The 22,883-nt window shown below is 39.6% G+C and overlaps 1 protein-coding gene across 6 annotated transcripts; it reads left to right on the top strand.

The window, feature by feature from the left end:
• The first annotated feature begins 9,051 nt into the window (after positions 1-9,051).
• Positions 9,052-22,655, top strand: atn1 (atrophin 1). 6 transcript variants are annotated; one of them, XM_016520490.1, is made up of 10 exons: positions 9,052-9,286; positions 13,026-13,169; positions 13,482-13,583; positions 13,966-14,085; positions 14,172-16,873; positions 17,519-17,735; positions 17,967-19,434; positions 20,505-20,648; positions 20,738-20,915; positions 22,192-22,655. In XM_016520490.1, the coding sequence occupies exons 2-10, from the start codon at positions 13,143-13,145 to the stop codon at positions 22,223-22,225; spliced, it is 4,992 nt and encodes a 1,663-aa protein (XP_016375976.1). In that variant the 5' UTR covers positions 9,052-9,286; positions 13,026-13,142; the 3' UTR covers positions 22,226-22,655. The 6 variants fall into 6 exon arrangements, with proteins under 6 accessions (XP_016375976.1, XP_016375974.1, XP_016375977.1 ...); XM_016520488.1 differs by having other exon boundaries at positions 17,964-19,434; XM_016520489.1 differs by lacking the exon at positions 9,052-9,286 and adding an exon at positions 9,543-9,692 and having other exon boundaries at positions 17,964-19,434.
• Positions 22,656-22,883: the final 228 nt, after the last annotated feature.

The following is a 22,883-nucleotide window of genomic DNA, read 5'->3' as shown; positions in this document are numbered from 1 at the left end:
CACTAGCCACATTTAGTGTGGTGTGGCTGTGGTATTGGGCATCACCCTGAAGACAAGGTACAACACTTGACAGATTGGTTCATACTGTACTTGGCGCAACCTTTTATACAGTCTATGGGCGCAACACACAAAATACATCCGTGATGCACACTGCAAAAATCAAACAAAATGTATGTCAGTCCTTCAGAATGGGATGAGGTGATGTAGTTTTGCTTTCATGACACAGATCTTAAGCGATATGTAGCCTATACTGAGGATTTAGGCCAGTGTTTCATAAATACTTCTCTAGATCTATTTGAGCAGGTTATTTCTTTGCTCTTGTCTTTCCCCAGTTTTCTACTTTTTTGTTTTCTATTTTTGAACTCTCCTTTGTGAAAACTGACTTTCCCACAGTAGAAAACTCATGAGTACCTGCTGCTGAAGGTCAGTATGATTAGCTCTGGGACAAGAGAGATGGCTATAAAAAGACTATTTAGACACTGCTGTGCAGGACATAAAGTGAGAATGTTTTAAACCATACGGCACACATACTACATCTCTTTTTCTCACAAGAGAAATTGTGTTATAAGTTATAATCAAACGCGTTATAGAACACTTAATTCCGGACCACAGTTCTCGCGTTTTTTGGTTAGCCAAGCAACACTTCAGCAGCACTGAGTCTTTTCTTTATTTTGTATCACTCTGATTGTCTGTATTTGCGAGTTTCAGACAAAATATCAATCTGTGCATGGTTGACTTTTTTTTAGTGACTCTTTCGACAGGTTACCTCATTGAGCCAGTATATAGCAACAAAAAGTTATTCGGTGCGTTCGACGCCGCCATATTGGTGAAGGCAACTCTCATATCGGGACAGGCGAAAAACATACCCGACTCGTCGGCAGCTTGGGCATCTACAAACCGTCGCACAATAATAAAAACAGATCTCGGGGTATTATCTTTCACAGGTAGGACTGAACAGTTGTTTCTGTATGTTTTTTGGTCATTTGTAGCTTTATGTTGACAGCTTAATTAGCCACCAGTGTCAGACTATTAATAGCTAGCGATATCGCTAGTAAGCTGTGAAAGCTGAGACTCTATATGAAATCAAAGTTTAAATGAATTCTTAAGTTTTAACTTTTATATTGTAGTTTATATCATAAAGTAAATTGTGTTATGAGCACAATATGTACAGTGAGCACTTTGACAAGACAATGCCAGACTGTCAGGATTAGGGATGGAGCTAAAGCGTCTCTCTTTAATTTCACTAACATTACTTATTTACAAAGAGTAAGTTTATCATCATTTGATTATAAGGATTTCATAGCTTATCATAAATATGTGGACTTATTATATATATATTTTTTTCCTTTTTAGCCAATTGCAAACAGGACAACGCAAGCCTTAAGGAAAGCTGAAGAAAGCCTGTTCTCTGCATTTCCAAGAGAGTAGGCTATACTTCCACAGCCTAATGTTGTATTAGTACTAGTTAAAACCCAGAATAGCCCTGAATGAATGGCCAGAATTACCCTGGTCATATTCAATAGCCCTGAATGAATGGCCAGAATTACCCTGCTCATATTCTAACCACCAAAGTTTCTTACTTTGTTTAATAATTATTACACAATACTATTATAAAACTACATTTCATGATTATTTATTTTACTTTAGAATTTACTATTAATTTATTCTTCATTATTGTCTATTCTGTATTATTCCACCCTTGATATTACATATTCTGCTTGCTATTATTCATCTATTATTAATCATTTATTTATTTTGGTATTATACATATTTATTCTATTGTAAATCTATATATACTGTTGTACTTGCTTTTTATATTATTCACTTTACTACAACTTGTACTACATATACTTTTTAATATTACATATCACTTTTACTGTGCGCTGTATCAGTGCATAATATTTTACCACTGTAACTGTAAGTTTTACTGGATCCATAAAGGATTATCAGTTGCATTTGTTATTGTTTGTTGTGGAGTTTATATCTGTGTAGAGTGCTATCAAAATAAAAAGCAGACTACCAAGAGTGTCACTTTTTGATTTGTATTCGCTGGTTTTATTCAATGTTCTCAATGATGGAAAATTATTAGTGCTTAAAGATGTATTATTTTGATTTTCTTCCAGTATTTCAAAGGGAATGAGCTGTGTTCTGACCTGAAGCACAAGAAAAGCTAAAATGTTGGGGTTGAAGACAGAGAAAGCAATGAAACAACTTAATTTCATTTAATGTACATTCAAATTACAAAACATGTATATGTCACAGTTATACTACATTAACATTAGAATTGTAAACCGAAAAAATCAATCAAATCAACAAGTGAGACAAGTGTGAGTTTTCACAATTTCTTACGAAAATTAATAATTTTCCAAACCTAACTAAATAACTGGAGGCAGAGTTATTTTTAACTCCATGTAGATCACAAACCTCTGAAATCGGTTGATAAATGTAAACGTTATCGTGTTTTTATCCAGAAAAAACCGCAGCTCCCCGTTTACCTCCATTTATTTTTAAGGCAGTCTTGCCCTCACAAACATGGCGGACGCGTTGACGTATCGCAGCAACGGCTCAAAGCGGCCAATGAGGCGTCTAGGTATTATGTCTATTGTTTTCACGACTAAAGAAAGCGTTTAAAGTGGAGCGTGCACACGAACCCCAACAGTGTGTACCGCTCAAATACCCGCCCATTACGGCGGGAAACCCTCCTCATCGGCTCGACGAGACACCTGCTGGTGCTGATGGGATAGATGAAGGGAGAAAGGAAGCAGGGAGACAAGAGAAAAAGAAGAGGTTTTGGAGATGTGGCCTTCATCACTATTTTAGCCGAAGAGGAACATACAACGTGGCTAAGGCACAGAAAAGGAACCAGAGAGAGGCGGGATCGATTTAGTGACTTACTGATGGTAAAATCACATGTGCAACGTTAGCCTAATGATGTTAAAACCCAGAATAGCCCTGAATGAATGGCCAGAATTACCCTGGTCATATTCAAACCACACACTCTCTCTCCTCCCCCCTTACTTGTTTCTTACTTTGTTTAATAATTATTACACAATACTATTATGAAACTACATTTCATGATTATTTATTTTACTTTATAATTTACTATTAATTTATTCTTCATTATTGTCTATTCTGTATTATTCCACCCTTGATATTACATATTCTGCTTGCTATTATTCATCTATTATTAATCATTTATTTATTTTGGTATTATACATATTGTAAATCTTGTAAATCTATATATACTGTTGTACTTGCTTTTTATATTATTCACTTTACTACAACTTGTACTTTTTAATCTTTTTAATATTACATATCACTTTTACTGTGCGCTGTATCAGTGCATAATATTTTACCACTGTAACTGTAAGTTTTACTGGATCCATAAAGGATTATCAGTTGCATTTGTTATTGTTTGTTGTGGAGTTTATCTGTATAGAGTGCTATCAAAATAAAAAGCAGACTACCAAGAGTGTCACTTTTTGATTTGTATTCGCTGGTTTTATTCAATTTTTTTCAATGATGGTAAATTATTAGTGCTTAAAGATGTATTATTTAGATTTTCTTCCAGTATTTCAAAGGGAATGAGCTGTGTTCTGACCTGATTAAATATAATCTGCGAACGGCGGCTGATTTGAAGCAGTGCATGCCGGTTAGAAATTTAGTCCGACTTGAACCGACGCTGAAGCCACATCACTGCCACGTGTGGCATCAAAGTACCGCGATTGCGTTTCGAGAGCAGTCGGCTGACTCAGCTGACGCAGCTTTTTCAGAGCGACTGCAGGAGTGCTGATGACGACACAGCTGTTTCACGATTGGCCAGATTCACCACATGACCATAATGATGTGTGTTTCTAACATCTTCAAATCCAATACTGCTCATAAATCTGTGTTTTTAGAACAGTAAAAGCTTTTTTACTGTAGTCGCAATATACAAATATAAGTCGCAGAGTTATTTTTGACTCCATGTAGATCACAAACCTCTGAAATCGGTTGATAAATGTAAACGTTACCGTGTTTTTATCCAGAAAAAACCGCAGCTCCTCCATTTACCTCCATTTATTTCTAAGGCAGTCTTGCCTTCACAAACATGGCGGACGCGTTGACGTATCATACTGATTATATACTGCTTAATACGCCATCTGTTCAAGAATAAAGTTCAACGTAAATATATACTATTTAAATACTAATAAAGTGGGGGTATATATGCTTTCATGATAAACGTGACTCATATAACATTGCGACTACAGTAAAAAAGCTTTTACTGTTCTAAAAACACAGATTTATGAGCAGTATTGGATTTGAAGATGTTAGAAACACACGTCATTATTGTCATGTGGTGAATTTGGCCAATCGTGAAACAGCTGTGTCGTCATCAGCACCTAAAGTCGCTCTGAAAAAGCTGCGCCAGCTGAGTCCATAGACATAATAAAATACCTAGACGCCTCATTGGCCGCTCGGCCGCACGTCAACGTCGCCGCCATATTGGTGAAGGCAACTCTCATATCGGGACAGGCGAAAAACATACCCGACTCGTCGGCAGCTTGGGCATCTACAAACCGTCGCACAATAATAAAAACAGATCTCGGGGTATTATCTTTCACAGGTAAGACTGAACAGTTGTTTCTGTATGTTTTTTGGTCATTTTTAGCTTTATGTTGACAGCTTAATTAGCCACCAGTGTCAGACTATTAATAGCTAGCGACATTGCTAGTAAGCTGTGGAAGCTGAGACTTTATATGAATTAAAAGTTTAAATGAATTCTTAAGTTTGAACTTTTATATTGTAGTTTATATCATAAAGTAAATTGTGTTATGAGCACAATATGTACAGTGAGCACTTTGACAAGACAATACCAGACTGTCAGGATTAGCGATGGAGCTAAATCATCTCTCTTTAATTTCACTAACGTTACTTATTTACAAAGAGTAAGTTTATCATCACTTGATTATAAGGATTTCATAGCTTATCATAAATCTGTGGACTTATTATATATATGATCGTTTCCGCGGTAAACTAAGCTTCTTTTTAATTAGTTTAACAAAACTCAAATTGAATTCAGCTGGACACACTTTCCTGTTTATCCCAACAAATAGCCAAGCAAAGCGCACGACACTGACAAGGTACACGATACCTTGTTTATATTGTTTGAATACCTTCATATTTCTATAAAAATCTAAAATACATGTTTGAATACATATTTGTATTAAAGTAAAAATGGATGATAAATACGCCTTTCGTAAATAGCAAGCACTTTGAGTGTCTTGTTCATCATATTTATTTTCACAAAAGCAACAGAACTGAAATTATATCAGGTTTATTAGCAGCACAGCACATGAGTGTGAATAACGCGATATCTGCCTTTGATCTCGTTGGTATATGTTCCACTTCGAGAGGTCAGAACTGTCCGTCTTGACTGCGCTTATTTCACTCCTCCCCTCACTGCAGCCGCCTACTCTCGCCTACATTTCAGGCACATCTCAAACAAGCCTATTGGCTGAGTCAGCCGGCTGCTCTCCAAACGCTATCGAGGTACTTTGATGCCACACGTGACAGTGACGTGGCGTCTGCGCCGGTTCAAGTCGGACTAAATTTCTAACCGGCATACACTGCTTCAAGTCAGCCACCGATCGGTCTGAGCAGCGCTGCATGAAGTCGAACGCACCTAGTGTCTTTATAAATGAATGAGTGAGTGAATCATTCACTGAACCTATTCCTTCAAATTGATTTTGCTTTGGGTTCGTTCGAAACTATTTTTAGCGACTATTTTTAGAGACAAATCGCGTAGCAATATTATGGTTCAAATATAAATGTAAAACAGAAAAAAAGATCAAGTTTATTTTTAATCACTTTTAAACAGCGTTTCCTTTTATAGACCAATTACTAAATTATAGCCTAGACTAATGATTAATAGGTTAAACGGATATAAAAGCATGAATTAATAGGCTATTTTAATCTGTATCAAACCATTACTACAGATATTATGAGTTGCTACAGATTTCTGAACATGCATAATATGAATATAAACATGTGTTCCTTTCAGTCACAGGTTTACAGGTTATTTACTGAATGCTGATCGTGTGATGTGCTGTAACGAATTCCAAACCGTAAGAGAACGCCGCTCCCTGTTAAACACCTGCAACAGTAAATCAATGCAAAGTAGCTCTGCAGCCAGTCTCAGCCTCTCGTGCTTCAAACGGTAGATGGGGCGCTTTCAGTCAGACAGCAGACATGATAACGCACGCGCACTTCTGCGAGGTTGGTTACCATGGTTACAACACAATGGGAGCCGGGACAGAGGTCTATTCGAAAGGGAAGAAAAAACTGCAGGAGAGAGAGACTGAGGGAGATGGATTGTGTATGGGTGTGTGAGAGAGACCGCTTGACTGGTCACTCCACTGCAGTCTTACAAGAAAGTACAGATTTGGGGAAGCTCTTTTAGTCTAATGCCATCTTTACAATGCAAAGGCAGCAGTGAAGCTAAATCCAAAGTGGCTTATAGCTATTCCATAAAAAGCACAGTTGCAGGATAAAAGCGTTAATAAAATATACTAGGAAATGATTTTTGAAAATATAATGAACATAGAAACATGCAATTATAAATATAAAATACAAATGATTGAATTATGAAATATATGCTCCGTCACGACAATGACAGAGACATATTTTAGACTCTTTTATGTGACTTTAATGTGTCTTCACTCAGTTTAAAGCAGGCACAGAACCACCTCAGAGCCTATAGCTTGTGTAAAGACCAAAGACACCTTAAAGTATGTGTGAATTGCTAATTGGGGGGGGGTAGCGTTTATTTGAATGGCCCCTTCTTTGTCTGTTTTTAAGTCCTTGCTAAACACTTATTTGTTTTCCTTAGTGTATTGACTACTGTGATATGGTCATTTTTAAACGTGTTTTTAAATTTTTGTCTGGTTTGTTCGCTGTGTATGTGGTAAAATTGTTGCTCTTCTGAAAAGCACTTTGGTCAGCCTGGTGGCTGTTGTATATGTGCTCTACAAATAAAATGAACTTGAACTCTTTGCCCATTTTCGATTATCCAGGAGTGACGCGCGGTGGCCTGCTGCCAAGATGGCGACGGCCGGCTCCGCCTACTTTGAGCTTCAAAACTACGTCCATGTTTTTATACAGTCTATGCTCACAGCACAGATCGTGAAAGCAGGCTGCAGTTTTTTTTCATTTATTGCAACAAAGGGTAGAGACGATGTAAATAATAGATTCAGTGTGCAGTGTAGAGAGCTTTATTCATTAAAATGGAAGTTTGTGAGATCGCGATGGAGGGTAACAGCTTTTTAATGATTATAAAGAGAGTTTGCAAATGTGAAATTGAATTTATACAACAGTTTTATACATTTTTGATTTTATACAAAAGTTCATATTAAGTGACTTACATTTTAGGAACACTGTTGTCTATTTTGTTCTATTTCGTCAACAAAAATATAGTTCAACAACAAAGTCACAGCTGAGCCGCTACGGATCTATAGTCTTTGACACAGAGCTGTTTCGTTTATGAATGAATATTTGCCTTTGAACAAATCTAGTGAGTCAATGATTCAATGACCCATTCATAAAGGGAGTCACTTGCTTCGTTCCTAAATGAATTAGCCGTTTGCACGAATCGATTGAATGAATGATTCAGTGACAAAGACAGTGACTTGGTGCCACCTACTGGCTGTTTCAGTTTCATTTTTAAAGTATAAATTGAGTCATTTAAATCATTTACATTTCTATATTCAAAACTTTATATTAAAATATTAATATCATAACATTATTATTATGACATGCATTAATGCCACCTCTGAGTCTTGTCAAAAATTCTGTAAATATTCCTTAACGCCACATTTGTGCTCTTCTGCGCCATGCAAAGATGAATTGTTGATGCTGATTTCATTTGACTGGTAACTTATTCTTCCTGATTGTATCTTATTATTATTTTAATTTAATTTATTGTTTAAATTAAAATTTTTGAGAAAAGTTTATAAATGTACATTTTTGGCACAAAAGATGACATACATTTAATACATTTCTGTCATTGATCAGAAGGTGTCTGTCCGTATTTTTTTTAGGAGCACTAGTGCTCCTTAAAAGAATAAGCATAGAGTCCTTAAGAATGTAATATTAAATCTAACTGCAAACGTTTTTGCAAAGTGTAAACTATTAAATATAATCTGCAAATCATTCAATACTGTACAGTAAATAAGTGTTTTGAGAGCATAGTTAAACAGGCCAGTTAGAGACACTAATCATTCTCATTTTTTATTAAATCATTCTTTAATTTCACTAATCAATCTTTTCTTTTATTAAACACAGGGGGTCATTAATGATGCTTACATTGTAACGTGCAAATTCACGCACAACGTATCTTTAATTTGGCCAGAATTGCAGGTGCTTGTCTTAATATACAAGAAGGTTTATTAAATAAGTTATTAATAAATGTTATTATAGATTATAAAGTGTTTTATAATTAAATACATCCGAAAGGTCATCTAAAATTACCATTACCATTACCAGACTCTTTTCTTGTTTGGAAATATATGAAAAAGTAAATGGGGTCCATTTTTCATGTTGACTTTAATTGAGAACAATCTGTAGATTTGAAATAAGCCTCATAAACATGGAAGCTTAGGTTTTGATGAACGAAATTGCCTATTTCAAATAACTTTGCAGAAATAATGGCACCCCTTCCTCATTAAGGCAGTACAACTAGGCCCAATTAGTGCCCATTACCTAATCAAGCAGTTCTAGGTTAATTTCCTTAATTAAGTGTCGTAAATCGACAATTAAATAAGCAGTCATTTACATAATGAATAAATACCCTTATCTCGACATCTTTCTTCCTTCCTTTTTCCATGGCTTTCCTTTCCTACCTTGCCCTTTTCCCTGAAGTATAAGGAAAATCACGCCCCTTCTCACCCTCCAGTGGTCGTGCGTCCCTCGCTCACCCCTCCGTGAAGATTTGTGCCCGTACAGACTGCAAAAGAGTGCAAGTCGTCTCGACAGAGGAGCGGGAGAGGGGCAGAAAGAAAAGGGGGTGGGGAAGAATCAAACGTACGCATCAATTTATACAGTCTTCAACAGCACCCCGTTTTCTGCGCCGATTTCAGGGGGAGCGGCTGGGAAAACACTGCGTTATTTGCGAAGCCGCAACAATGTAAATCTTTCCGTGCATCGAGTTGCCTGTATGTTTGATCGCGTGTAGGTCAATGTACATGTACAGTACGAACGGCAGCAGGAGAGAGAAAGAAAGGGAGATACGCATCGCTGGATATTATAGGTAAGAAGAGGAGAAAATGGATGCTTATATTTGACCCTTTGGCCATGCTCAGATGGTCCCCCCTTCTTCGCGCACCCGTCTTTGTGCTTTACTAATGTGCATAGATTTGGCTGAAATCATATTGCAAATCGGGGTGCGTAACCACGCAGGTCTCGAGTGCTCACATTCCACGGGGCTCGACAAGAATACCATTCGCCATTCTGATCCCAAATGTTCCTCATATGAGAAGGAAAAGACTGAAAGGGGGGTTACTCGCGACCCTTTCTCCTCGTCTTGTCAGGATTGAATGTGCAGTGCATTGTCTGAGAACTGTAATCCAGAGGTCGTCCAGTTAGTACAGTAGAGCACTGCCTCTGCATGCGTATCAATAACAAGCAGCAGAAGAATGGAAGAAAGGAACGTTGCGGTGCGTGGCCGAGCGATGATGCACGTTCGGGTGTCTAACTCACCCCACCTTTTGGCATTGTGCTTTTACGTGCTAAAGAATTCAGAATCAAAGCTAATTCCAACTACATTTGTGCATATGTGTATGAGAGGAGGACAGAGTGTATGATTTGTGTTGTGTATGTGTGTGGCAAGCCATTTTAACATTTATTTCTTAAAACCAACTAGTACTCTGTATATTAGGCTACTAGTGGTTGTGAACAGTAGGCCTATTTTTCAGTTTTATTAGTACTACGCACTAGTAATTATCCATTAAATACTAGTATCCCAGCAGTGACAAGTAACTATTCCATTGTTACTGGTAACAAATTGCATTTTTTTTTTTTTACAATTGATTTCTTTGGAGATTCTGTGCATAGCGCTTCACTTGTATTGTTATATTTAGAATGCATTCCAGTTGTTGCTGTTATCTATTTCAGTTTTAGGCTACTAGTAACTATTCATTAGGTACTAGTAAGTATTTCAAACCATTCATAACATTCAAATAGTTATTAGCATTTAATTCTATTTTTCTAGTACTACCTGAATAGAAACCAGTATATTAGATACTAGTCTATAATCCGTTTATTACTTGTAGGATTTTTAAATTAAACTGAAGCAGCCATCATTACTGACCATTACTGACAAATACAAAAACAGTTGTAACTAGTGAAATAAGAAATTGGACTAGATTCTAATACTAGTATCTTACTAGTATTACTACTTGTAATACTTATACTAGTATTTAATTTTATATATATATATATATGTGTGTGTGTGTGCTTACGTATACTTATATTAATGCTAGTTTCTTATAAATGGGTACTAATAAAACTGAAACCAAGCAAATATTCCAATAGGTACTAATAGATTAATTATGTATTATATGTATATGTATTAATCAGAAGTGAATAGTTGATACCCAAACTACAGTTCCTTACAGGATTAAATGACAAAAATTTGCAATTTGTCATCAGTAACAACAAAGACTAATTTGTACCAGTAACTTTTCAATTTGTGTTGTGAAGAACAATAATAGTATCTAATGAATAGTTACTAAACTGAAAAAGATACTAGTCTCTAATAATTATTAATATTTACATTTACATTACAAATAAGTACTAGTAACATAGAAATAGATACTAGTTCGGTATAAAGAATACATTTTTAAACTGCTTGCCATATGATGTGTGCCTGTATGTATATATTGTATTGTAATGAAGGTATTGCTGATTCCATAGCTGCATGTGTCTGCAGTGGGAGAGTGGAAGGCTTTTGGTATGCTGGAGCCTGGCCAATATTTTGGTAATGGACTCCTGATGAATGAAGGTTCACCTGTAGACAGAGTGCTGGCAGCCTTTATTGTTTGTCATTTGGATATATTACCATGTACACACCGTAATTGGATCACAAATATGCTGATTTTACATTTATGGGATATGTACAGTCTTTGTGTGTTTGGCACTAGAAATAATTATTGTTTTACAAATGAGTATTTTGTTAATTGTGGTCATGATGGAGTAGCCAGAGTATTCACTGTGTTGGCTGTCAGCAGCCTGTAAATCTGTTTATATGTAATATTTATCAGCACTGGGGTTTTTCTCTTGTGTTCAGTGGTTTGGGTGTAGATGTACATTTTGCAGTTTTGAAGGCGGTGCTAAATACACTCACTTCACTCAGTCCGTTAGTGTGCTATATATAGTCTCATTCACAATAAATGAAGTGTGTGTGTGTGAGAAAGAGAAATACTGGAGTGACTTAGTTAACCTCCTACCCACACTATGTATCTTTTTGTCTCCATCTAATTATTTATCGTCCTCTCTCTCTCAAACTGAGGAGTTTGTCAGCTGGTTTTTCTCATGAAGAAATGTAGTGTCTCTCATGTTTTAGTTTAGAATAAACTAAATAAACTAAAAATGTGATTCACTACAACTATGATGAGGTTAATTAGCAATGTTACTGTATGTAATTAGCAATGTTACTGTATGTCAGTGGATTATTGCATCGTTGCTAAGCAATTGTGTTTGAATTAGCCCAATGGACCCTTTTCACAAGACTGTGATGACGCGTTTAACGGTCATCAGCATCGTAAATCCTTGAACGTTTTTCATTAGTATTTTTATTTTTTAAATGTATGTACATTTATAACACTATTCTTTGTATTATATCACCTTTGCATCAAATTACAAAAACAGTTAACGCTAATGCGAGGGTGTTTCTAATGCAGCGTCTATGGGAGGGACGGTAAATTTGACATCGTTCTCTCTTCTGACAGCCGTTATCAGTCTCTCTCAATTTTTTTCCTTTTATTGAAAGTCATGAAAACACTGTCGTGGAGTTTTTCTTTTGCTATTTGAGCAAATGGGAATGCAAAAAAATATATTTGTGGTACTCTCCCATTCACTGCTATTCAAGTTAACCCAACTATGACGACTTCCGCTGCTGAGAAACCCGGAAATGTGAAAACGGTCCATATTGTCAGACTATATTTGAAACATCATTCAAGAAAAATATCTGTCCTTAAAAGTAAAAATACATTGCTATCAGTGAGGCAGGCTAGAAACAAGAGAAGGAAATCATAAGCAGGAAAGAGAGAGACAGTAGTAAGAATTTCTGCATAGAGAAAATCAAAATAGTTTCTGTCACATTAAAATGTGTTGGAATTAATATTTAACACTTGAAATAGAAACGTTTTCTTATTTGTACAACATAGTGTAAAGCATGTATTTGGGAGTATTTATGTAAATACATAAGTGTGTGAATATTATTGTGTATTTCTGTGCATGTTGAATTTAGAGATTTGTGTGTATGTTGATCTTTTGGTGTAAGCAGTGCCTCTCCCTATGCTGGCTGCAGTGGATGGTTTTTGCAGAGCTCCATTCAACATTGATGACTAAAGCTCAGCTTCAGAGTACCACAAACCCTCTGAAGTACCATGCAGTCCACACAAAAATTACTGTTTAAAACAGCATTACTGTTCCCCAACACTGTTACTGCAAACAGAAGATTGTTTTAGTGTCTAAACTGTAGACATTGTGTTGATTACAGATTGTTTAGTCACAGATCATTTAATTATTGATTATGATAGATATATCAAAGAACATTAGATTATCATTTTGCACTTACAGTGGACCAATGTCATCACCTCTTCATATTACTTGAGAAGGGAATTAAATTAACAATTTACCTTTTCCTTGTAGCATTGATAGATTTATTAAGTATCTGATAACAAATAGAAAGACAAGTAGTGTATATAATATAATATAATGTAATATGTTTAATTTGACTTCAGTGATATTCACTGTGTTTCCTCCAGGTTTTAAAGATTTAATGCTATGATAGGCAGCCTGTAGGCCAACCGTCCTGATTGTGGTCACGCTCCCGCTTTCTGTAATGGCTGACTGGAAGGAATGGACCACATAGAGAGCTAGTCATGAAGACCCGAACCAACAAAGAATCGGTAAGGGCATTACTGCATACTGAGATCAGCATAAAAGGTAGACCATGTGTAGATATAAGTCTAAATCAGTCAGAACCCTTTGAACCAAGTGCACTTGTGTGTTGTTAAAAAGTATTTGGATATCCATATTAGATTGTAGCATTTATTAAAATTTTATTTTTTTTACTTAGTATTTTCACAAAACATACTTTTAGTTCCTACTCCTTTTCGGTCACTTTATCTGTTTTTGTCTTATGCTGTAATTTTTTCATGCTGTCCTTCTTTCTCTTTCTTCTGTTTGCCCTCCCTCGGTCATGTTGGGCATGGCCACAGATGCCCGCTCGCAGTGGACGCAGGAGGGGGGGCAGCGAGGAAAGGAGGGGTAGACGTCCGCACCCCAGCCCCTCCCGAGCAGAGCGCAATGAAAGGCAAACAGTAAGATTTCTTGTATTTTCCTCCATCTGTCTTTTTTTCTTGTATTTCTTTATGATCTTCTCCATTGTCCTAGTTTCTTCATCTTTGATAACCTCATCCTTGGTCTACCTCATCTCTTTTTTCTTCTTATCTCTTTCACTGAATTCTTTCATGCCTCATTTTTTGAGTTTAGAGGATCTTATCCTGAATGTTCATGATCAATCTTTTTCACAATATTCCACACTAGTGTGCATTTACTGTATTTGTTGTGTGTTAAGAAATTTTGTTGACTGTTTTGCATTTGCTTGTCAGCTTGTGAGCAAATTTTGTTATTTTATTGTTTTTTATACTAAATGTAAAAATGCAACTGCCTCACATCATGATTAAAAATTATACTATTAAGCAAAGAATTGCTGGAGAGGAATTGGCTGTTGGACGTTTCAGCCGGCGATCTCAAGGCCATGATTCATCAGAAAGTGAAGGGGAGGAGCATGTGCCACCGCCCAAAAGACAGAAAGTCCAGGTACTGATGAAATTTTAGAAACATTGAATAAAATTCCATAAGATTGAACATTTTTGAAATATAATGATATTTGATTTTGCCACTAGGACTCCTCCAATCCCCCAGTCCCACCCCTTTCAACTAACACTCCGACTTCAGCTCCACCTCCAACGTCAAGCAAGAGTCAATCAAGAGAAAGTGACAATGAGGATGGCCAATCACAAGGAAGTCGGAGCTCAGTTGGAGGCAGCTTAGCCAACAGTAGCAGCAGCATAAGCAGTGGACGGGACATTGACCAGGACAATCGGTCCTCTTCTCCAAGTCTCTCTGCTTCCCCCTTGGCCAGTTTGGATTCTGAATCTGACTCTCCAGATTCCCCAAAGCAGGGTGATAAAAACAAAGATGGAGGGACATCAAAATGTGTAGCAGGGGATCAGAGAGGCTCAGGGAGAGGTGAGGATAGCAGACCAGAGGACCAGAGGGACAGTGAGGGAGGAATGGAGGGAGATTTGTCTTCGTTAAAGTCCTCATCATCCCTATATACATCTCATCGTGGAATGGTGGACAACACAAGTGATGCAAGCAACAACAGGAAGTCATACTTCCCCCTAGATTCCAAACTTGCAAACAAAGTGGAGTATACAGGTCCTGGTGGTCCCGAAACGCTACACACCTGCAGTCGCATCAATTCTAAAGCAAGCACTCAGTGTGGGAAACCTGGGGTGGGAGGAGCTGAGTATTCCCATGGGAATTCAAATGTGAGCCATGGACCGACACTCCCACCTCCACCTGCCCTGAAACCTCTAGAGGTGGGGCAGAATGCTCCAGGTGGGGAAAGTAAAGCAGACAAACCAGAGAAAGGTGATAAGTCTGTTCCACCCTCCTTGCTTCCACAAACTAGTACCATTCCCCAACAACCTCCTCCTCCCAACACTCACCATTACACCCCCACCAGCTGGTCAGGGGGACCTCCCTCTAGTTGTCCTGGCAACTGGGGATATGTACGTTATCCAGGTAACCACCACACACATCCAAGCCCGCAGCCTCCAGTACAGCAACAGCTGCCCTCTGTGTACAATTCTCCTTCATCCACCCGACACTCATCCCACCCACCTTACCTATCTCACCCTCATCCCCACCCACACAAAGAGTTCCTGCCCAGGTATAGCACTGCAGCTGAGCGGGAGAGGGGTGGGAGGGAATTTGGCAACAGAGACTTCCCTGCTAGTAATAGCAGTAGCAATGCAAACAGCAACAGCAGTAGCATCTGTGGTAGCATTTCTGGTGGTGGAGGACCCAACTCTAATGTGGGCCGGGATTTTGGGAATTCGCTACCTGGACAGAACAGAGAATATAGTGCAAACCGGGACGGACCTGCAGGACCACAGAGTGGTCGGGAATATGGACCAGGGTTTAGAGATCGGGATCGAGGAGCTGGGAGGGAATTTCCTTTGCAAAACCAGCAGCTTCAAGCACAGAGCCGAGAGTTTGGAACTGAAAGCTCCGGAGGGGGTGGATGTCATCCAAGAGACAAGGACAGTAGGTGGGGGGATTTAGCAGGCCAAGTTAGGGAGGCAGGGAGTAACACTTATGCTGGTAATGCCAACCAAGCACCTGTAGGTGCTCCACCATCTGCTTTACCTTCGGCGACCCTGGTGAACCGTGACCCAGCCGGTTCACCACAAAACAGCTCTGGTCATCCTCCCTTTTCCTCTGCAAATTCCATCCCCACAAATAGAGACTATTCTTCTCCAATGGATGCAAATGTGCAGCAAACACTACAAGGACAGACCCCCCAAGTACCCTCCAATACTGCAGACCTTCCACCCCCTCCACACTATTTAAGAGAGTACCCTCCTCCAGGGTCAAAGGATCCCTACCCACCCCCTGGATCGACCTCTTCTTCTGTCACACTTTCTGGTGTGCCAAGGGAGTTCCCGAGCCCACCTGGACTGGCCCCAAATCTTACTCGGGAATATCCTGGAGGACCTCCACTTCCACATCACCCCCACTATCCTGGACAGACAGCCTTGCCTATGCAGCACAGAGACAGAGAGAGGGAAAAGGACAACACTACATCTGCTCTTCATTCAAATCGCAATCACCCTCCATCCCTTTCTCCTTCATCGAATGGTTCTGGACCTGGTCATCCCACCTCTACTTCTTATCCTCCTCCACCTCCTCCACCCTCCACTAGTTCACATTGTCAGCCCCCATCTAATACATCCCTTCCAGGCAATCATGCTCGACAGGGCCCATATTCTTCATCCAATCAGACTCCACCAACCCCGCTCTCTCCTCTTCCCAGTCCCTCAACCAATCCAATGGGAGGGTTTAGTCCTTTTCCATCAACCTCTGCTCCTTCTGTACCGCTTCATGCATCAGGTGTGTCCACCTCTTGTCCATCAGGTTGCAGGCCTACTCCTTACCATGGCACTTTAAGCAGTCATACTCCTTTCAGCAGCTCTTACCATGGCAACGGTAACCATGGAAATAGCAATGCCAGTGGCAATGCTCCCAACAACAGCAATAGCACTAGCACTCCATCATTACTGCACTCCCCTCAAAACACTAAAGTACAACCGCATCTCAGTAACCCCAGTCATAACAACACTGCTTCAACCCCCAGCACATCTGTTGGAGTAGATGGTTACTCTGATTCATCTTCTGGCCCAGTGCCACCACCTGTCATCAAGGAGGAGCCAGTAGAGGACAGGGAGGAGTTGGAGAGCCCTCCTCCAGTTCTCCGAAGTCCTTCCCCAGAACCAAAACCTGTTGACATTCCAATTCATGCCAGCCAATCAGCTCGGTAAGACTTGGTGTTTCATTAAAATCAAATAAAACATCATAAACAAGTGAATTAAGAACAAAAACAGATCAGGATTATCATGCCATTGATAGAGATGCACAATATAATGGTGTCATATTATTGGCTGACAGCCTTCTGCATAACTGTGTAGTTTCAGCCATATCTTGTTTGTCAATGTATTTAATTAGTTTAGCTAGCTTGCTATGGTTATGTTTAAGAAATCTTACAACACCACTTTTATATCACATGGCTATTAGTCGGGTGCAAAACCTGTGCAGGTTTTTTTATTTTTTTTATTTGCCTTTTTATTAGGATAGGACAGTATATATTGACAGGAAACGAGGTAGGAGAGAGGGGGACAGGATTGGGAAAGGACTCGAACTCGGGTCACCCAAAGCGCAATGACGCTATATGTCGGCGCACTGCCCACAAGGCTATTGGCACAGACAACATGTACAGGTTTTGACATGTACAGAAATCTATAATCAATTGTCAGGAAAACACAAGAGATTAGAAGATAACCTGATGTGCTACCTGATATAACCAAAACTTGGTTCCACATGATTGGGTAAATGTGTTGTTTTGATAGTATTGGCATGTATGATTGTTTACCTCATGGAAAAGATAAAACTTCTTTGTTTTCAGGTTTCACAGGGTTCTTGACCGGGGTAGTGGGAACTCTTGCGCCCGTAGTGATGTTCTATTTGTTCCGCTTGATGGTTCTAAGCTTTGGAAGAAGAGAAATGAGGCCATAGAACGTGCTCGTAGAGAGGTCGAACAGCGCGCGAGAGACCTGCGAGAGAAAGAGCGGGAACGAGAGAGAGAAAAGGAGAGAGAGAGAGACCTGGACAGACATCTTCAGGTAAGAGACAGCAGAGCTTGTTGGTAGCATTGCACAAATAATTTCAGTAATCTCAGTATTTTTACTAGTTTTGTGTCTAGTTTTAACATTTTTAAAACTAGATTCATGCACTTGAGAAGATTATTACATGATATTGCATCTTGTTTTCAAAAAATGAAATGTTTTTCTGTAGTTAGATCCTTTACACATTACTTGTCAGATTCTTTATAAACGTTTTTCTCTTTTCAGCAGAAGGACAGTAGCACAAGTGCAGGATTAGGAGCTACAGCCACACGCCAGTGCTCTTCGCTCTTCTTTCCTTCTTCGTCCTCCATCCTTCTAGACCCTTCATCATCTTCCTCATCCTCTGTGAACCTTTCACACCCAGCAGCCCATCCACAGCACCACCATGCCCACCATGCCTCACACCCCCACGCCATTCACCCCTCTCATCCTCTGCATCCCTCTCTTTCTCATTCCATTCCTCATTCTCTTCTCCTTCCTTCCATGGCAGGGGGCTCTCCAGTTGTTGGAGGCCCTCAGGGTGCTCTTGGCATTGGGCTTGGGGGTCCATATTTGGGGCCTGATACCCCAGCCCTCAGAACCCTGAGTGAGTATGCCCGTCCTCACGTCATGTCTCCGCTGGGCGCTGCCAGTCGCGCACAGGTACACCATCCCCACCTTCACCACCACCCTCACCCGCATGCATATGCTTATGCTAACGCTCATCCCCATGTGCATCCTTCATTTTTCCTGTCCCAATTCCAAAACCCAGCTCTCACACACCCCCACCACCTTCCAGCCGATGCCGCCACGGCTGCTGCCATTCTGGGCTTTTTATATGGGGGTGGGCTGGAGGGAGGCCCCACCCATCCAGGGCATGGTCCTGGACCTGGTGGGTTGGCTGGGGCGGGACTTGGAGGAGTGGGATTCCCTCATGCTGTAGCAGCTCAAAGAGAGCGCGTGAAGCTAGGATTTGAGTTTAAGTGCGAGGAGCGTGTCTACACAGCTGGAGCCTTAGCCGACCCGGCAATAGCTTTGTCACATGCACACTCGCACACACACTCACACTCCTTGCTGCTGGGGGGCGGGGCTGGAGGCGGAGCTCCTGGTAGTGAGGTTGCCCTTTATGGTACAACTCCACCCCCTGCACCGCCCCCTCAAGCTTTAGCCGCAGCAGCTAGAAATCCAAATCCTGTCCCTCCACCTCTGTCAGTCCCACCAACCTCCTCTATTCTTCCAGCCACACTCCCCGCCCACCAGGCTCCAGCCGGAGCCCCAGTGACACCAGCAGCCCCCGCCCCTCCTCCTCAACCTCCTCCCCCACCACCTCCTCCTCCAACAGCCTCATCTCTTCATCACTCTTCTCCACATTCTACCTTTCCAAATACACACCCTTCTTGTCAGCCCCCACCCCTCCCAACTCAGGCTGCGCCCTCTGAACGATATCCCACCCCCGTTCGCACCCCTCCCAGCACCGAACGTGCAAGGAGCGTGGAGAGGGAAAGGGAGAGAGTAATGCCTGCCACAGAGAGGGAGCGAGAGAGGGATAGGGAAAGGGCAGGGACAGGTGGAGGAGCAGCAGGAGGAGGCACAGCGGCTGCAGGAGGCACAGGAGGGGGAGATTCTCTCGGCCGGCTACAGATGCTGAACGTGACTCCTCATCATCACCAGCATTCACATATTCACTCTCACCTACATCTGCACCAGCAGGACACAGGTATTCACCATACACACACACACTCACACTTTACACAGCACACTGTATTGCAGAATAAAAATTTCAGCAAATTCAGAATATGGTTCTGTCAATATTAGGGATGGGCCAGGATGGTCGACTATTCAGTGTTAATAACCAAATTAAATAACCAATTAAAATTCAAACATACTGCTGACAAAGATGACAAATGAAAAAACAATATATGACTGAAGGGTATGAAGGAAAAACAACATTGCAAGATATTAATTGTGCAAAATTCACATTTTTGTTAAATTCAACATTTAACAAAAAAATTTAAATTTGGACAGTTGTGTTAATATATGAAATATTTTATGTAATTTCTCACCATTAAAAATTATGTTTACATATTAAATTTCATACCATTTATCGTCACCAAACAAAAAAACTACAACAAAATAATTAAACTGCTTAATGATTTGTACTTCTTTCAGATACAATCACCCAGTTGACAAATGCGTTTTTTCATAACTTGAGCATTTAGTGACAATTAAAGGGATGGCTCACCCAAAAATTGCCATCATTTATTCACCATCATGTTCCAGATCTATATTGCTTTTTTTCTATTGTGAAGCACAAAAGAAGATATTTTGAAAAATGTCTCCACTGCTTTTTAGTCCAAACAATGCAAGTCTTTTGTAACTCATTATACTCCGTTAACTTTCAGTGTAAGGACGAAACAATTGAAACATTCTTAAAAAATATTTTTTTTGTTTTCCACAGTAGTAAAAATAAAAAGGATATTGATCTGGATCAACATGAGTAAATAAAATTGTTTTTGAATCAACTTGTTTAGGCTGTCGGCATCACAGCAGCCATAAAAGTATCACTTCTGTAACAAATTTAGCAACATCAACAATACAGTTACTGTCAGCTAAATGCCCAGTTTCTCCCGGAAATACGGCAGGCTATAAGTAAAATGGGTTGCGAACAGCAAGAATAATGGCAGCACTGTTCCTGTGCAAAATAATTTTTACCTACAGTGCCACTGGGAAACTGTGCTACTCTTATTAAATTTCCCACTTTTGTTTTGTTACGTATTTGGGTGGCAGCCGCGGGAGGGGTACACCCCCTGATGGATCCGCTGGCATCAGGGTCTCCCCTGGCCCGTCTGCCGTACCCAGGGGCTGCTCTTGGGCCTCCCATCCTGGCACACTCCCTCACTGACAGTGAGGTGCTTCGACAGCAGCTCTTTGGTAAGAGGTGTGATGATGTTCTGTTGCGATATATTTCATTGTTCTATGTGTTAAATGATTTCTGCACTTGTTTTGCATGTTGTGTACAGGAGGTCCTTTCCGTGAGATGCCCCAGTCCTCGTCTCTGGGTGGATCCATGTCTGCAGCACACCAGCTCCAGGCAATGCAGCAGGCTCAGAGTGCCGAGATTCAGTTCCAGAGACTTGCCCTGGAACAGCAGTGGATCCACCACCATCATCACTCCCTCGCCCAGGACGAGTACTTCAGGTGAGTACATACATGCATACTGTATACTTAGCGGTATACCATTTTTTTTCTGATGCAATTTGAATTATTATCAAACCCAATATCACTGATGTTGATACCTATATCTAGAATTGAAAATTTTTTCATAGAGGAATTTAACAAAACGTATAAACCTTTCACGACAGACCTACCATGACTTTGGAGATTAAGCGATTCTCTGAAAGCCACAAATCATTGAGATTTCAGCAAAACTGTTTAATAGCCAAATTCCGGAGAACTACTACACCCATAATCCTAAAGAGAATTTCTATTTGCATTCACCAGTTAGAGATATCTCTGTTACCATGGAAACGATTACTGTAAAAAAGGGATCAGCGGTGAACTTCCATTCCCATGAAGCATTGCAAATGATGTAATCGAGTCTCATTACACTGTAAAACAACTTAAATATTTGAATATTTTGCATTAAACTTACATTACTCTTAAAAATTAGTGACTGTAAGTCAACAATTTTACATTGTACCATCATTTTTTATTCAGTTATTCATTAGCAATGACTCATGGGCTGTGTAGTTCATTATTTGAAAGGCTTGATTTTAAACATGATTTATAAAGTATTATTCAACATTTGAACATATCTGCTATGTATTTAGGTCCCAGCAACGCAACTGAAATGTTCCCAAGTCCAGAAACGTAGCAAGGAGATCCGTAAAATAATCCATGTGACATCAGGGGTTCAACCGCAATTATACGAAGCTACGAGAATACATTTTGTGCGCAAAAGAAAAGATCAAATCACAACAATATAGGTAACAGATCCGGCGTGATGCGGAGGAGACGAATTATTGAATAAAGTCTTTTTTTTTTTTCTTTTGCGCAAAAAGTATTCTCAGAGCTTCGTATAATTGCGGATGAACCACTGATGTCACATGGATTATTTTACGGATCTCCTTGCTACGTTTCTGGACTTGGGAACATTTCAGTTGCGTTGCTGTCTCTGCAGGGTCAGACAGCTCTCAGATTCCATCAAAAATATCTTAATTTGTGTTCCGAAAATGAACGAATGTCTTGCGCGTTTGAAACGACATGAAGGTGAGTAATTAATGACAGAACTTTCATTTTTGGGTGAACTAACCCTTTAAGGCCGATATTTTTGTCAGTTTTATTATTTAAATCAGTATAAAAATCGTCAATGCTGTAAGCATGAGTCGCCGATACCTACACAACCATATCAAATTTGATGTCTACAATGCAGTCTTTTTGTTCTTTCATCTTTGACTCTTGCCCTCCATTGCAGCCACCTAAAGAAAGAGAGTGACAAAACGCTGTGAGGAACACAAAGGACATGAAGACAGGAAAATGAAGAAGGGATGAAGTGCAAATAAAAAAGAAACAATCATTTCGAAATTCAGCACTGAATGACAACAAATCTGTATAGAGGTTTGGATGTGACATCAGAACACATATCATTCAATCTGAACTAACTTAAATACAGGTGCAACAAACAATGTGTAAAAAAGTGAGATTTATAATTCTGGCACACACTGTGGCACTGAACGTTTATTCCCAAACTTCCCGGAGGATTCCTCATTGTGTTATTTCAAACACCAGGCAGAGGAGTTTAGGTCGAGGATTAGTCTATGTACACAACATTATGCCAGAGAGAATGTCTAAGAATCAAGTTCACTTTTATGTCTTTGCATGTAGCTAGATACTAAAAGCCCAATGGGCTAAAACTCTTGATCTGTTTTTATTTTTTTCTTGTTTGTTTGTTTTTGGAAAACTTTACCACTCTGAAAGAGTGTTTATGAAAGGGTGCATGAGATGAACATCTTACCTTCATAATGTTTCTTTATCGTGTTCTTATTAAAATTATTAATGTTGTTTGTTTGTTAATAATTATATGATTATATAAACATTATTTTTTATTATTTTTTTACATTTTCATGGTACCACTGTTATTTTTATTTTTATTTTTTTTATGTTGAA

This window comes from Sinocyclocheilus rhinocerous, unplaced genomic scaffold (assembly GCF_001515625.1).
Source record: "Sinocyclocheilus rhinocerous isolate Xijiao unplaced genomic scaffold, SAMN03320098_v1.1 scaffold3008, whole genome shotgun sequence".
Taxonomy (NCBI): Eukaryota; Metazoa; Chordata; class Actinopteri; order Cypriniformes; family Cyprinidae; genus Sinocyclocheilus; species Sinocyclocheilus rhinocerous.
The sequence above is the reverse complement of the archived record's forward strand: the minus strand, read 5'-3'. Positions and strand labels throughout refer to the sequence as shown.

Bases quoted from the DNA above. Each gene is read 5' to 3' on its own strand.
- atn1 (XM_016520488.1), top strand. From the start codon at position 13,143: ATGAAGACCCGAACCAACAAAGAATCG. The intron at 14,086-14,171 runs GTACTGATGAAA...TTTTGCCACTAG, and splicing joins CCAAAAGACAGAAAGTCCAG to GACTCCTCCAATCCCCCAGT. The intron at 19,435-20,504 runs GTATTCACCATA...TTTGGGTGGCAG, and splicing joins TCTGCACCAGCAGGACACAG to CCGCGGGAGGGGTACACCCC.